We start from the raw sequence: 14631 nt of genomic DNA, 5'->3' as shown, positions 1-14631 counted from the left end.
TGGATGGGGAGTAATCCGCATCCGAGCGTCCTCTAGATAGGCGTGACTGCAATGAGTGTCTGGCCCAAGCCCAAGCAGAGCGAGCCGTACGTAAAGCAACCTTCTCTGTCCAGGGATCCTCATGAATGTATACATAGCATGGCAAGCACTGTGTATCGGCAAAGAAGTAAACCACAACGTGTCTACATCCTACAGAGTCTGGAGGTGTCACCGCAAACTTGGCCAATGGCCACAAAGTCTGGAGCATGTCTGTAACTCCTAGCTCTCCCATGTGGTGAGAGAACTCTAGTCCCTGTGTGTGCAACCATCCCAACACTGAGTCGAGAGTCCACTCTATCTGGTCCCTACCGCAAAGGGGGAAGGAGAAGCCAACTGCTAAGTCCAAGGCCTTTGTCCCCCTAGCGGCAAGGAACAGAACATGGACCCTGAAGCAGGCTGCCTCATAGTCTGTTGAGGGGTCGCCGAGAAAACGAGTAAAGCCGTAGTCGAAGAAGTCTCATCGGCGCCGGATGTCAATGCTCGTCAGACCACGAGGGATAGCTGCAAGGGAAGATGTATGTACCTGCAGAGGGGGTCACAAGAAAGGCTGTCCCTCTCTCGCTAAGTGACTCGTGGCAAAGGCGCTGCCAAGAGGTCTCCTAGCCGCCGGAGAAGGCCTTGTCCCCTGGGTCGACTGTGGAACTGGAGCAGGAGGGAGGGGAGGAGTTGGGGGGAGCAGTGGAGAAGAGGAACGGGAGGGAGCGGCAGAGGTAGAGGGGCGGGGGTAAGAGGCGGCGGGAGCAGGAGGCGGGGGGAAGGATGAGGAAGAGGGGGGGAACTCTAGGGGGGGAGGGGTTGTCGAGGGTGAAGCTGGGGTGGGGGCTGGAGCAAGGACCTCATCCTACTCAAGAGGACCAAAGCGGTTCCCCGTGGGAACACACTGCTGCTGAGTAGGCGCCTGAGGACCACTCTGAGAGCCAAGCTAACGCTGTGGCCCCTGTCGTCGTCTACCACGGACCTGTCACCATCCCTCCTCCGCTGGAGCCCCAGGCTCAGAGGGTGGCTCTGCATGTGTGCCCTGTGTCTCTGTCTGTGTCTGTTGGCCAGCCCTTGCAGGCTGGGGCTGAGGCTGTGGTGTAGGTCGAGGCCTCCTCCGTTGACAGGCCTTCGCTAGATGACCCATCTGTCGACAAATGAAGCACTGGTTTGGGAGGCTCGAATACTCCACACTCTGTCTGAACCAACCCCCACTCACCCGAGGCAGAAGAATAACCTTCGGGAGCGTGTGAGTGTCTCTGACCAAAACGCGACCTGAGGGAATGTCAGCCGCCTTGGCAGCTACTGAGGCTGCCGTGCGAGGTGTCTCCAAGACAGGCCCAATGGCTGAGCCGATCCTGGACAAAAGTGGTAAGAACTCCCTTCGCAAACCCAGAAAGCAAACAGAGATGGGGATGTCTGCCTCCTCTACTAAACATCCGAAGTAGGGTTGAAGCCATGTCTCCATTGTCGAAAGTGGATACGTGCTACTCAGATGGTCAGTGGCCTCATGGCGATGACCTTGGACACCATCTCGGAGGTCTCAAACTCGATCTGATAGTAACCTCATCCTGTCACAAACGGGAGCGCACAACAATATAAAATACATTCGGATAAATAGGATTTATCACTTATTACTGAAGCCAAAGGATATAGAGAGAAATAAATAGAGAGAGAGATAGCGAGTGAGAAGATCGACACGGTACTGGGGACCAGAAGATGGGCTGGTCCCCCCCCCGTAATAGTATCTTTATTACTAGGGAGAAGTCTATACAAGCACTTGAACCGAAAGTATTACCACGTTCGTTCTAGAATAAGACTTGATGGTTCCCGGAAGCCTCAGCTTCCGATTCCTAGGGCAAAACCCTATTCCAAGGAACTTTCGTTCCTTATTCCAATTCCTCGAGAATCAAGGTTCTCGCCTCTGGATCTCACCTTCCAGACTCAGGGCATGGCATCCCTGCAACTCTTTTCCAACTCTCTTTCCAGAGTTCTCTTCCCGCAGAACAACTCTGCTTTCCCGGACACGAAGTCCTTACTTGGGAATCCCAACTTCCGGGTCACAACTTGAGAGACTACCTCTCTCCGATCCGTGGATCTACTTCCCAAACTCGGGTACGAAACCCTTGGGCTGATCTGGCTCTAGTTCCTCAGAGCGCTTTTCTCCTGCAGAGGCTCATGCCTTCCTTTGCTCCTACTCCCTCACTAAGAGGAAGTACACCTGCAAACAAATACTCAGAGTTCATAACATGAAAATCGTTACCTTCAAAGTCTTGACGCTCGAAACGCAACTCCGTTCTCGAAAAGCAATTCCCCGGAAGAGATCTCTCCATAGAAAATTCCTCTCTTCCAATCCTACACACAAAAGAGGTGTGTTCTCGGGTTCCTTCTCGTAAATCAGCCCCGTCTACGACGTTTATGGGCTGGAAACAGAGAAAAACAGCAGCTTGTCACGATGGAAACACGCTCCGTAGGCACTTCTTCGCGAGGGAACTCACGCACTATGTCTTGGCGACATCGGGTACACTTGGAACAGCCATGGGCATCACCGGCAAACGTCTTCTTTGCGGGTGAACTTTGCAGCAGCATCTCCTTCTTGTAAAAACTGATCCTCTCTCTGAGTGAGGGCATGTGATGCTTTTATAGTTCCTAGCCACGGGCACGTATAGCTACTCGCGTAGAGATCACGGCCGGTTTTTTTTTTCCTTTTTTTTTTCCGTTCTGCCAGAAAAAGAGAGAGAGAAAACGCTGGCTGATCTGTTGCCTTATTTATCAGATGGCTGCCCACTTATTAAATGGGCAGCCAGCGTATTTTAAAAATAGTGTGAACCTGCCCAAAAACTCAATAAAACCTTATAAGTTAAAAACAATGCTTTCAGAGCACTTCCCAGGCGTCCCTGGATGCAATCACACGCACAATTGCAATGCAAACATAAACTTCCTCGCGGGAAAGCATCTGCTTTCCCGAAAAGCAATCCCGCTTTCTCAGAAAGCATCTGTTTTTCCTCAAAGTTTTCTCTGAACCCATCTTCATTCAAGTGCTTGCTTTTCCTTGTGCACAATTCTAACACAGTTCGGAATTTCCTCCCGACTATGGATATTCCCTTTCCGATGCACCCGTCACCCACCTTGTGACGCATCAGGAATACCCATCACCTAGTCCTTTCCTACCGAACTTACGGTACAATCTCCTTCACGATACTCTATGTCACCCATCCTATGACGCATCAGAGATGTCCGTTCCCGGATGGTCGGATACTTCTTTCCGATGTGACGCATCAGAAGTACTCGTTCCTGGTGGCCTTACAGATATTCCCGTTCTCAGTGCTCCCGTCATTACTTTGAATGACGCACTAGGAATACTCTGTACTCGGATGTCTCCAGTGAGAAAAGCCCTCACTTAAAATTCCAATAATTCATTTAGAATTATTTTTCCTTGATGTTCCAAGCGAGAAAACCCTCTCACTTATAAATCCAGTAATTCATTTAGAATTCTTTTTCTGTCAGATAAATCCAATTTAGCAACATCCCTCTCACTTATAAACAGTTGTCCTCAACTGTAGAGGTCCAACTGAACTGCCGGGGAGAAACTGGAAAGATTTCAAATCTTGCTCAATGGTGAGTTGAGCTAGTTCTTTCTCAAAAGAGAACTTTAAAATTAATTTAAACAGAAATTCAAAAATTCAATAATTCAATACTTACCTTACCGGTTCATGTCCTTCCTCTAGTACCTCAAGGATATCCTTCACCAATTATCAAACTTATGAGCCATGTAAGAACTCGTCATTCGCATCTTTCCAACAGATTGGAAGTTTCCTCATCCGAGAATCTGTTAACTCAATTCCACCTTCTCAATTCCGAGAAGAATAAACCTCCTAGAAATCAATCTAGGTCTATGTCCTTGCGCTATTAGTCCTGAGGATATTAAACCTCTTGTGTCCTCCCGCATAGGGCATGTCGAGAGCATTAAGCTCATGTGAATCTTCCTATGGCAGAACAAGTGTGTCATCCTACCAAAGTAAGTTCTTATTCCGGGCCTTTGCTTTGGGTAGGCCAATTGTTCTGATCCAAAGTTTCCTTATCTAAAACTCTGTTAACTTGATTCTGTCTTCTCAAATTCGAGAAGAATAATCTTCCTAGAAATCAATCTAGGTATTTGTCCTTGCGCATAATCCTACGTTGTTATATTAAACCCTCCCACATAGGGAATGCCCAAGTCATAGAGCATTAAGTTCGACGTCTTTCTTCCACAATTTGCGATCACCTTAAAGAAGGTTCTTGTTCCAAGCCGTCACTCAACGTAGGCGGACGGTTCCAGTCCGAAGATTCCTTGTGCACGACAGCACTTCCTTCCAATCGTTTCCTCCTGCGAGTTATTACCACCAGCAGTGATTTCCCGACGCCCATTAGCGTCTCTTCCTTACAAAATCATAAAAAATGATTCACCTTGCGAGCATCAATGACGATCTGCAAAATCTCAGGCAGATAGGATTCTAGCCATAGAATTTTTTGAACGTACTTTCAAACCCGGTTCACAATAGAGCGAACCCTCTTTGAATCTCAGGGATGTTCTCCCATATGTAATTCTTACCATTTTGAAACGGTTGGCGAACTATATTCTTACGAACATAACAGTTCGAATTTATTCCAACAGCGTGTAAATGCTACTTGACCTTCTCATGGAGAAACATATACCGCAACCAAAAGTTGCTACTATAATGGTAAAAGCACTTCTCCGTAGAGAATCCTTCTACCGAACACATCTCAAATAGAGATTCTCGTGTTGGAATATCCTTGCGCATAAAAAGGCGCTCAAGAGAGTATACCAAACTCCCGTCGAGTTCCTGAAAAGGAAGTTGGTTCATCTCATTCCGTTTAGCAGAAAAAAAATTCAACTGGTAGATGACCCACCTTGGCATAGGTCTGTATCTTTGTGTGTTATCCATGTACCCAAAGGTGTACATAATTCTTAAGTTGTGTTAGAGTTTTGGTGAACCTGGGAAATGACCTTCCCTTCGTAAGATCCTTAGCGCGAAGACGCTCAACTTGACGATCACTTGGCTCGATCTTAGAGCAAAACCCGCCCATCAAATAATCTAGGATTTTAATCCTTGGATTCCTCAAGCACAGGCCGTAGTCGCTTGTTCCTTCCCTCGTAAAGAGAGTGTTCATTCACTTGTGCAAAAAGCACTACCATATCTTCCCTTACCGGGTAGGGGGTGTGGGCTTAAAGAGTACTCAAGCTTCATGAAAGCTTTTCTTTGCTTGAAAACTCAGAATGGTTCCTTCATAATTTCCTACCCGCAATAGCAGGTAATTTGTTGGAGAACTACCGAATACCAGATCAATCATGGACCTTCCGGATGGTTAAGCAAAGCAGTTCATCGTATAAACAATGTTCTGACTCAACCTTACTCTCATAAACACTCGAGAGTGATTGTCCTGGTTAGACACAACCATACCTCGTGCAAAAGAGCAAACAAGCATAATGCACTTTATGATTTCCTCATAGATGTAACTTTGATTAAAAACCTGCCCTCTCACTTAAAGTTCAAGGGTCTTCTATTCAAGAACTCAGGAGTTAGATTTAATTCCCTTACTCCAAACTTTCTGTGTTCAATGTTTCCCGTCCCACCACGGGGATTGGATTCTATGTACACTAAGGTGTACACTTTCAGCTTTTATTGCTGACTCTACCATCTGCTGCAAAGTATTTTGCAAATAGTCTACAAAATTCGGGCAAAAGTCCTTTGTTGAATTTCTTCATCTTTCCTTCCTCAGAGAGGATCGAGAGTGGAGCTACCTTGGCAAGAGTGAACCACTACTTGCTTTGACTCACTCGTGTTCCTATTGGGCAAACCCATCCCAATCTTCTTGGATGCCTTCCTCAAAGTGTAGAGGAAAAAAATTTTGTCCGAAAATTCAGCCTTGAATTGAATCCAAGTCTTGTTATAAGTTCCTTGCAGTGCTTTGGTATACCACCAAGTACTTGCAATCCCCTTGAGGTGTTTGGTCACATGCCTCACCTTCGACGCTTCTCAGAAATTGCCGTTTGCAAAGGCAACTTCAAACTGTCGAATGAAAGCAGTAGCTTTCAGGACATCTTCCCTTCCGTCAAAAGTATCAAACTTGACTGGTCACTGGAGTGTTCCTAGGTCTAGAGACCTAGGAACACTGGAGTGTTCCTAGAGACCTTAATCATATCCTTCCCGAAATGACGGGATTTCATGGCTATAGTTCTGGATTGACGTTCATGGATATTTTCTGGATTCTGAAGGATCTCGAGCATTCCGCTCCTTGGATTCTCTAGGTTCTTGAGCATCATGCTCTTGTCGCCTTCTCAGAGAATCCCAAGTCTTGTGTCGACTTCTTGCAGAGAGAAATTTTTTTCCAACTCTGCGAGCTTTTCTTGCAAGACTTAGGTTTCCGCCTGCTTACTTCTCTCTTGGCTTGTCATGGCTTCTTCCCGTATCTTCCCAGAGTCGTCCTCCTTTACAGAGAAAGAGAGGAGACCATGCTCTGATACCACTGTCACAAACGGGAGCGCATAACAATATAAAATACATTCGGATAAATAGGATTTATCACTTATTACTGAAGCCAGAGGATATAGAGAGAAATAAATAGAGAGAGAGATAGAGAGTGAGAAGATAAACACAGTACTGGGGACCAGAAGATGGGCTGGCTCCCCCCCGTAATAGTATCTTTATTACTAGGGAGAAGTCTATACAAGCACTTGAACCGAACATATTACCACGTTCGTTCTAGAATAAAACTTAATGGTTCCCGGAAGCCTCAGCTTCCGATTCCTAGGGCAAAACCCTATTCCAAGGAACTTTCGTTCCTTATTCCAATTCCTCGAGAGTCAAGGTTCTCGCCTCTGGATCTCACCTTCCAGACTCAGGGCATGGCATCCCTGCAACTCTTTTCCAACTCTCTTTCCAGAGTCCTCTTCCCGCAGAACAACTCTGCTTTCCCGGACACGAAGTCCTTACTTGGGAATCCCAACTTCCGGGTCACAACTTGAGAGACTACCTCTCTCCGATCCGTGGATCTACTTCCCAAACTCGGGTACGAAACCCTTGGGCTGATCTGGCTCTAGTTCCTCAGAGCGCTTTTCTCCTGCAGAGGCTCATGCCTTCCTTTGCTCCTACTCCCTCACTAAGAGGAAGTACACCTGCAAACAAATACTCAGAGTTCATAACATGAAAATCGTTACCTTCAAAGTCTTGACGCTCGAAACGCAACTCCGTTCTCGAAAAGCAATTCCCCGGAAGAGATCTCTCCATAGAAAATTCCTCTCTTCCAATCCTACACACAAAAGAGGTGTGTTCTCGGGTTCCTTCTCGTAAATCAGCCCCGTCTACGACGTTTATGGGCTGGAAACAGAGAAAAACAGCAGCTTGTCACGATGGAAACACGCTCCGTAGGCACTTCTTCGCGAGGGAACTCACGCACTATGTCTTGGCGACATCGGGTACACTTGGAACAGCCATGGGCATCACCGGCAAACGTCTTCTTTGCGGGTGAACTTTGCAGCAGCGTCTCCTTCTTGTAAAAACTGATCCTCTCTCTGAGTGAGGGCATGTGATGCTTTTATAGTTCCTAGCCACGGGCACGTATAGCTGCTCGCGTAGAGATCGCGGCCGGTTTTTTTTTTTCATTTTTTTTTTCCGTTCTGCCAGAAAAAGAGAGAGAGAAAACGCTGGCTGATCTGTTGCCTTATTTATCAGATGGCTGCCCACTTATTAAATGGGCGGCCGGCGTATTTTAAAAATAGTCTGAACTTGCCCAAAAACTCAATAAAACCTTATAAGTTAAAAACAATGCTTTCACAGCACTTCCCAGGCAATCACACGCACAATTACAATGCAAATATAAACTTCCTCGCGGGAAAGCATCTGCTTTCCCGAAAAGCAATCCCGCTTTCTCAGAAAGCATCTGTTTTTCCTCAAAGTTTCCTCTGAACCCATCTTCATTCAAGTGCTTGCTTTTCCTTGTGCACAATTCTAACACAGTTCGGAATTTCCTCCCGACTATGGATATTCCCTTTTCGATGCACCCGTCACCCACCTTGTGACGCATCAGGAATACCCATCGCCTAGTCCTTTCCTACCGAACTTACGGTACAATCTCCTTCACGATGCTCTATGTCACCCATCCTATGACGCATCAAAGATGTCCATTCCCGGATAGTCGGATACTTCTTTCCGATGCTCCCTGTCACCCATCCGATGTGACGCATCAGAAGTACCCGTTCCTGGTGGCCTTACAGATATTCCCGTTCTCAGTGCTCCCGTCATTACTTTGAATGACGCACTAGGAATACTCTGTACTCGGATGTCTCCAGTGAGAAAAGCCCTCACTTAAAATTCCAATAATTCATTTAGAATTATTTTTCCTTGATGTTCCAAGCGAGAAAACCCTCTCACTTATAAATCCAGTAATTCATTTAGAATTCTTTTTCTATCAGATAAAGCCAATTTAGCAACACATTTGAATATCTCTACATCCAAGATCTTGCCCACCTCTGCGAGAAGGCGGGCCTGGAGAAGGTCACGCAGCTCTCCTCTGCTAGGTCGGGTGCCGAGAATCTTGCAGATGACAGAAGTCGCCTGCAATCGCTCTACCTCTGCGGCAAGGCTCGCTTGCTCTGTTTTGGCGAAAGAGCAAGTCGAATGATGGGCTCAGCGGGGTCGGGCGAGGGGGCTTCGGGCGAGTCCCTCTGTGGCGAAGCTGGAGCCTCCATCTGTGTCTACTGCTGTGGCGGAAAAACGGGCGGAGGAGAGAAAACTGCAGACGAGCGCCGAGCACTGCCCAAAAAGACAGTGTTGCAGGAGCCAATTTGCAAGAGACTTCGGGGAAAAAGGAAGGGGGGGGGGGGGGGGGGGGGGGGGGGGGAGAACAGTCGGGAATTGTGCGGGTGCACAAGCGGCAGCGAGCGGGGGAGATGGGGGGGAGGGCAACGCGAAAGGAGGCAGCGGGTGGCTTGTGGGGCAGCGCGAAGAGAGGGGGGGGCAGCGGGAGGGGGGGGGACAGCAGTAGCGAGCGCGTCAGAATAGGACAATCACATCTCCAAAGGCTGAGGTGGATACTATCTTGTCCGTTGCATAAGTCAATGAGCCAGCATGCATTCGAAATCGTTGCTTAGTCATGTCCCCTAAGTCTTTGAATGAAGTCAGACTTCTGGTTTAAAGCATAGTCTAGAATCTCTTTAGCAAACCACAGCAAAACCGCTCAATCTGGTCTTTCAAAGTAATCTTCCGAAACGAAGACCCTAGCAAATATTCATCTAATATCCAAGTTAACGTGAAAAAAAAAAAGAATTTTAACTACGTCGCATGTGTTTCTCTGCATAACAACAAAGTAGAACACCATGCCTGCACCGTTCCTTTCGAGTAAGATGCCACCTTTCGCTCCCTGGAATGTTCTAAGAACCGCTCTCCAGAGAAGGCAACGTCAAACTCTTGTACAAACTCAAGCTCGATGGGTGTCCTGGTAGCCTCAAAAACGTCTGAAACCTGACGGCCTGACTCCCTTCCTTGAACTCCTTGGTTTTTTTGTTTAACTGGTCCTTGTCAAAAGAGGACGAGCTCTCCTCCTTTGAACGGCTAGATGGCCTTGCATGCCTTCTAGACTTTGTTTCGAAAATCTACTTCAAAAGAATCTTGTCTTAGGTGCTTAGAAATTGAAGAACCTTCTTACCACCCTCAAATACTTCAAATGGCACCTTCCCCGTGTGTTGTTGTAGGAAAACTCTACCAAGCGCAAAAACTTTTCCCATTAAATCTTCTCATCCAAAAAAAAATAAGACTTCAACAAATTCAAAACCATTGAATTGGCTATCTCAAATTGCCCATCTGTCTTCAGGTGGAATGAGGACGAGAACTGCAACCCCCGAAATAAATCTGATATATACGTGCTCTCTCATGTGAGTAGTGTTTTGAGTGCATGATTGAAAGACAAAATGACTGCACATTTCGGTCTTGTGATTCCAGATGAGATGGACATGATAGCAATAAGAATTAGTCAATCGAGACATCTGTGGAGATCTGGGATAGATCTAGGTGTGATTGCTAAACACGTTGCGGATAGATCACTATCCACTATCTTGATGGACTTTGTATGATGTATTTGAATGTTCAGTGACTGTCGTCTTTGTGCAAGTGCTGAATATGTGTTTGTCTAGTGCGTCAGTGCTTAGAATCTATGTCACGAGGACGCGGCAACTGCTAACCTTAGTTGTTGGTTTCCTTCCAATGATTTTTGAGACCCTCTTTTTGAAGTTGCAAATGGTCGGACATTGTATGGCCAATGTGAACGGTAGTTTCACCCGCAGACGAGAAGTTGGTCAGCACTGGAATTTGTATAGTAAGAGGATGTCTAGGCTCAGTTAAAGATCATGTAGGTCCCCCCGTCGCACTTAGCAAGTGGGTGGATACTAGGAAGTGAACTCAATAAAGGCACAAAGTCAAGATGGGTCACCAAAAGAAAGTACCCGACAATTGGGCCACATTGCATTTTTGGATGTGGTCCCAATGGGGATAGATGGTCAGAAGACCAGCGGGAGCCCAACGGAAGCATCTCCTAAAAATTAGGAAATTGCTATTTTGGGCTATGAAATCTGTTCAAAACATTTTAGAACTTTGCCGCAAAGTCGACTGGGCCACCAGTCGGGAGATTTTTAAGCGGCAACCCCGAAACGGGAAATTGCTTGTAAACGTGCCAAGTGGCACATTTTGGTGCACTTCTCTCATGCAGAAGGAGGTAGCGCTAAAATCTAAGCTGGGAGAGCTCCTTTAAAGGATTTTGCCACAGGTTAAGAGCTATTGACTGCAAGCTTTCCCTCTTATGTACAATGTGGTGAAGTCATGTCCTGCACACCCCACATTGCTCTCTCTTCCCTACGAGCAGTAATGTGATGCCCCACAAGAGGGCTCTTTATTTGACTCATGTACAGCTGTGTGGTTACATGCGTTTTTGTTGAGGCAAGAGCCTCCTTGAGCAGGAACAAGAGTAGCTGCCTGTTGCTCCAAAAGCACACACCGGTGAGGGTGATAACCTCACCGTACATGTGCGATTTCAGCGCTGGTTATGCGCTGTATTTTGACTGTTTTTTAGCCATACGTATGACAGAACCCTGGGAATAGTGCCCCACTGCTAGAGGGCAATTCAGGAACTGTTTAGGGCTGAAAACAGGGCAAAAACCAGTAAATACAGCGTGCTGAATTTACTGTTTTTGGGCAGGAATCAGAGGGTTTATGTCAGTGGAAGTGAGTTCCCGTAGGGGAATAGGTTCGGGGCACGTTTTGAGGCTGTTATGCTGCCGAAATTTTGCCAGAACGGGTGGTATCTAGCTGGATACAGTTAAAGGATTCCCAAGACTCTTCTCTGTAATTTACCCTCTTAAAAAATAAAGAAATACCGAAAGGGCCGCCAATTTTGAGGCCTACGCGTTGTCGGCGTCTGCTCAGAGCATTCGCCGTGTGTGCGCTTAGGTGTTAATTCCCATCGCAGGTTACCTTTGCAAAGTACTCTCTTTCTCTGTGTGTCTAAAGTAAAGTAAAGAACTTCGGGTGAAAGACAAAGCCTACCGCCCCACGGGCCGGTTTCAGCCAATATCTATTGAACTGGTTTCTGGCTTATGTTTGATTTTGCAGGCGTAATCGAGGGCAATTACAATTCTTTCAAAAGGGGAGTATGTCACAAAGTGATCACATGGCATGGCCGACTGGACGAACTCCGGACAGAGGGAGGTCTAACCTCTAGTGAAAGATGCACATAAAGTCTTACCAACTTACAGAGCCTAGCCGAGAGGCCTAAATTAAAGAACTTGAAGCTCAAAGTTGTACCAACTTATGGCACCCCGACCAAGGGGACTAAAACCCTAAAGACCAGAAGCATGCACTCTAAAAGAGGGTTCCATAAATCGCATTGACATGCTGACGCGCCAGATCGTACGGATGCTGGTGTTGCACGCTGTACGAAAATTCCGTGTTTTGCACAAGCTGTGCCATGTGGCAGGTATGTGGATGGAATGAAGACGAGAATTTGAGCGTATTACCCACATTCTCACACACTGCTCTCCAAAACAAACTAGTAAATCAGGGATCTCTATCCGAAACAGAGATGTAGGCATCCCATGCAACTGAAATATGTGCGAGACAAACAACTTTGCCAAATGATATCATTAGACAAGCATACGAGGCCGATACAAGACAATAGAGCAAGACACAAGACAACTTGAAGAGAGATGGCAAATGAGGACAACTTCCTGGCAAAAACCATACAAGTCCTTAAGAGGGCATCCCTACGTACACTATACAACCCATTACCACAAGATGGAAACGACTAGGATTGACTTTTAATAAAGTTATACTCTCCTAAGCATATAGATTGACATTGAACACCATATTCAGCAGAGCTTCATCCAGCCTTTATGCCTTGTATACCATACACATATCCATCTAGAGTCTCTGACACGGCTACATCCCAACGGAGACTATGTTATGTTGTTGTAACTTATGTCACCTAGATGACACTGACACCTAGTACATGGTTTGGTCTCACGGACGAGTTCTCTTTGGCCTCTCCAAGACGAGCTCTCTTTGGTCTCTATAAGAAATTGATAAAATCTGTCTTTCTTTCTTCCTTCTCTCTCCATACCTTATAAACATCATGTTGAGCAGGCCATGGTAAAATTTCTCTTTGTTTAATGCAATTGGGCACCCGCAGCCTTGCTTTCTCTTTGCTTTGGGACCGGAAAGCATAAAAGAACATTGGATACATCCAATTCTCTCTCTCTCTCTCTCTCTCTCTCTCTCTCTCTCTCTCTCTCTCTCTCACACACACACACACACACACACCTTGAAGAACCTGTGAGCCATCACGAAGGTCCACAGAAACATAAAGCGCTTTTCCAGACGAGAAACTCTCTGCAAGAAGGCCCGATTGTTCATGAGAATCCAGGGAGACGTGGGGAGCGAGATCCAAGATCCGCACGACCAGCCATTGCTCGCTCCTCAGTAACTGCAAAACCAAATGCCGGGCAGCAAAGCCTCGACCTCCCGTCACCACGCACACCCTCCCTTCGCCCATCTTTCTCCCTCTATGTCCAGAGTCGATCATAGTACTTTCCTATATTGCAGGTGTACAGACAAATTTAGGGGAAAAAAAAAAGGTCGTTACACCACACTCGTAAGGCAGCTGTAGCTTACACACTGGATGCCACAACTATCGCGTTGGGGGGTTTGAACTTGGGTTCAATGAACATTGGTGAAGCATTAAGAGGAGTTTAGCTTACACAGTGGATGCCACAACTTTCACGGGGGGTTTGAACTTGGGTTCAATGAACATTGGTGAAGCATAAAGAGGAGTTTGAGGAGTTGGAGACAGATTTACCATGATGGGCCCAAGAAACTAATGATGTGATAGCCTGCTCAAGCTATAAACTTGGCCTAAAGGTACTTTCGGGTAATCGTTATTTTCCCTTTTGAATAGACACATAACACCCCCCCCCCCTCCCCCCCCCAAAAGCATGTGGGAGTCCCCAAATGAACATTGGTGGAGCATAAAGTGGAGTTTGAATTGTTGGAATCATATTTTACCATAATGGGAGCATTAAATTAATGATGCCATGGTCAGATGGTCAGACTGTGTGTAAATTGTTTGCTACACAATGTGGTCTAAATTAAAAGGAAAGTAAAAGGTGAGAGTTGTAGATTGTGGATGTTTGAAAATATTTTGTTTGAGTTGATCTCTCTCTCTCTCTCTCTCTCTCTCTCTCTCTCTCTCTCTCTCTCTCTCTCTCTCTCACACACACACACACACACACACACATCACGTCTTGAGTTCAAGACTCGTTGGATAGATCTTTGAGGTCTCTTGGGATTGTACCTACAACATCAAAATTCTTCTTCCTCTCTCTCTCTCTCTCTCTCTCTCTCTCTCTCTCTCTCTCTCTCTCTCTCTCTCTCTCTCTCTCTCTCTCTCTCTCTCTCTCTCACACACACACACACACACACACATCACGTCTTGAGTTCAAGACTCGTTGGATAGATCTTTGAGGTCTCTTGGGATTGTACCTACAACATCAAAATTCTTCTTCTTCTTCTTCTTCTTCTGTGTGTGTGTGTGTGTGTGTGTGTGTGTGTGTGTGTGTGTGTGTGTGTGTACTTCCAAACACACACATCACATAGGGTCAAACAAAGCTTTGCCAGATAGCAAATGCATGGGTCAATCTCACCATGAATTTGTTCACCCATGTCACGTCTTGTGTATATATGATAGAAAAACCTCGCTTTGCATCCAAGAAAAACGACAGAGAGCTCCTTGGGTCTACCCCTTTCAAGCATAGAAGCCTTCACTCGGCACTTGCTGAATATAGGCCTTGCCCCTAACTAGCATATTTATTCTAAGAGATGACATTTCGGGCACTACTCAATTAAAAGAAAAAATATATAAGGACTTGTAAAAGTTATATATAAATAATTTTAGAGGTTTGCTGGTTGTTACACTAAATTTGTTCAAACCTTGTAGCTTTTGCTACCTTGTATTGTATATTGTATGAGATTTTTGGGGGCGAATAAGACCAGGATTGAGGGTTTGTTCACGCGA

The 14631-nt window shown here is 46.1% G+C and overlaps 1 protein-coding gene across 2 annotated transcripts in view; it reads right to left on the bottom strand.

Moving 5' to 3' along the window:
• Nucleotides 1-13167, bottom strand: part of LOC147417761 (3beta-hydroxysteroid-dehydrogenase/decarboxylase-like) — a 67550-nt gene extending 54383 nt beyond the window's left edge. Inside the window, exon 1 of one of the 2 annotated variants that reach the window (XM_086507587.1) lies at nt 12882-13167. In XM_086507587.1, the coding sequence (XP_086363713.1) occupies nt 12882-13143 (262 nt within the window). In that variant the 5' untranslated portion in view covers nt 13144-13167. The remainder of the gene's footprint in view (nt 1-12881) is intronic. The other variant, XM_086507586.1, reaches the window with a different exon arrangement.
• Nucleotides 13168-14631: the final 1464 nt, after the last annotated feature.

Source organism: Adiantum capillus-veneris, chromosome 30 (assembly GCF_014529385.1).
Source record: "Adiantum capillus-veneris isolate H3 chromosome 30, ASM1452938v2, whole genome shotgun sequence".
Lineage (NCBI taxonomy): Eukaryota > Viridiplantae > Streptophyta > Polypodiopsida > Polypodiales > Pteridaceae > Adiantum > Adiantum capillus-veneris.
Note: the sequence above shows the minus strand (reverse complement) of the source record. Positions and strands in the feature narration are given on the sequence as shown.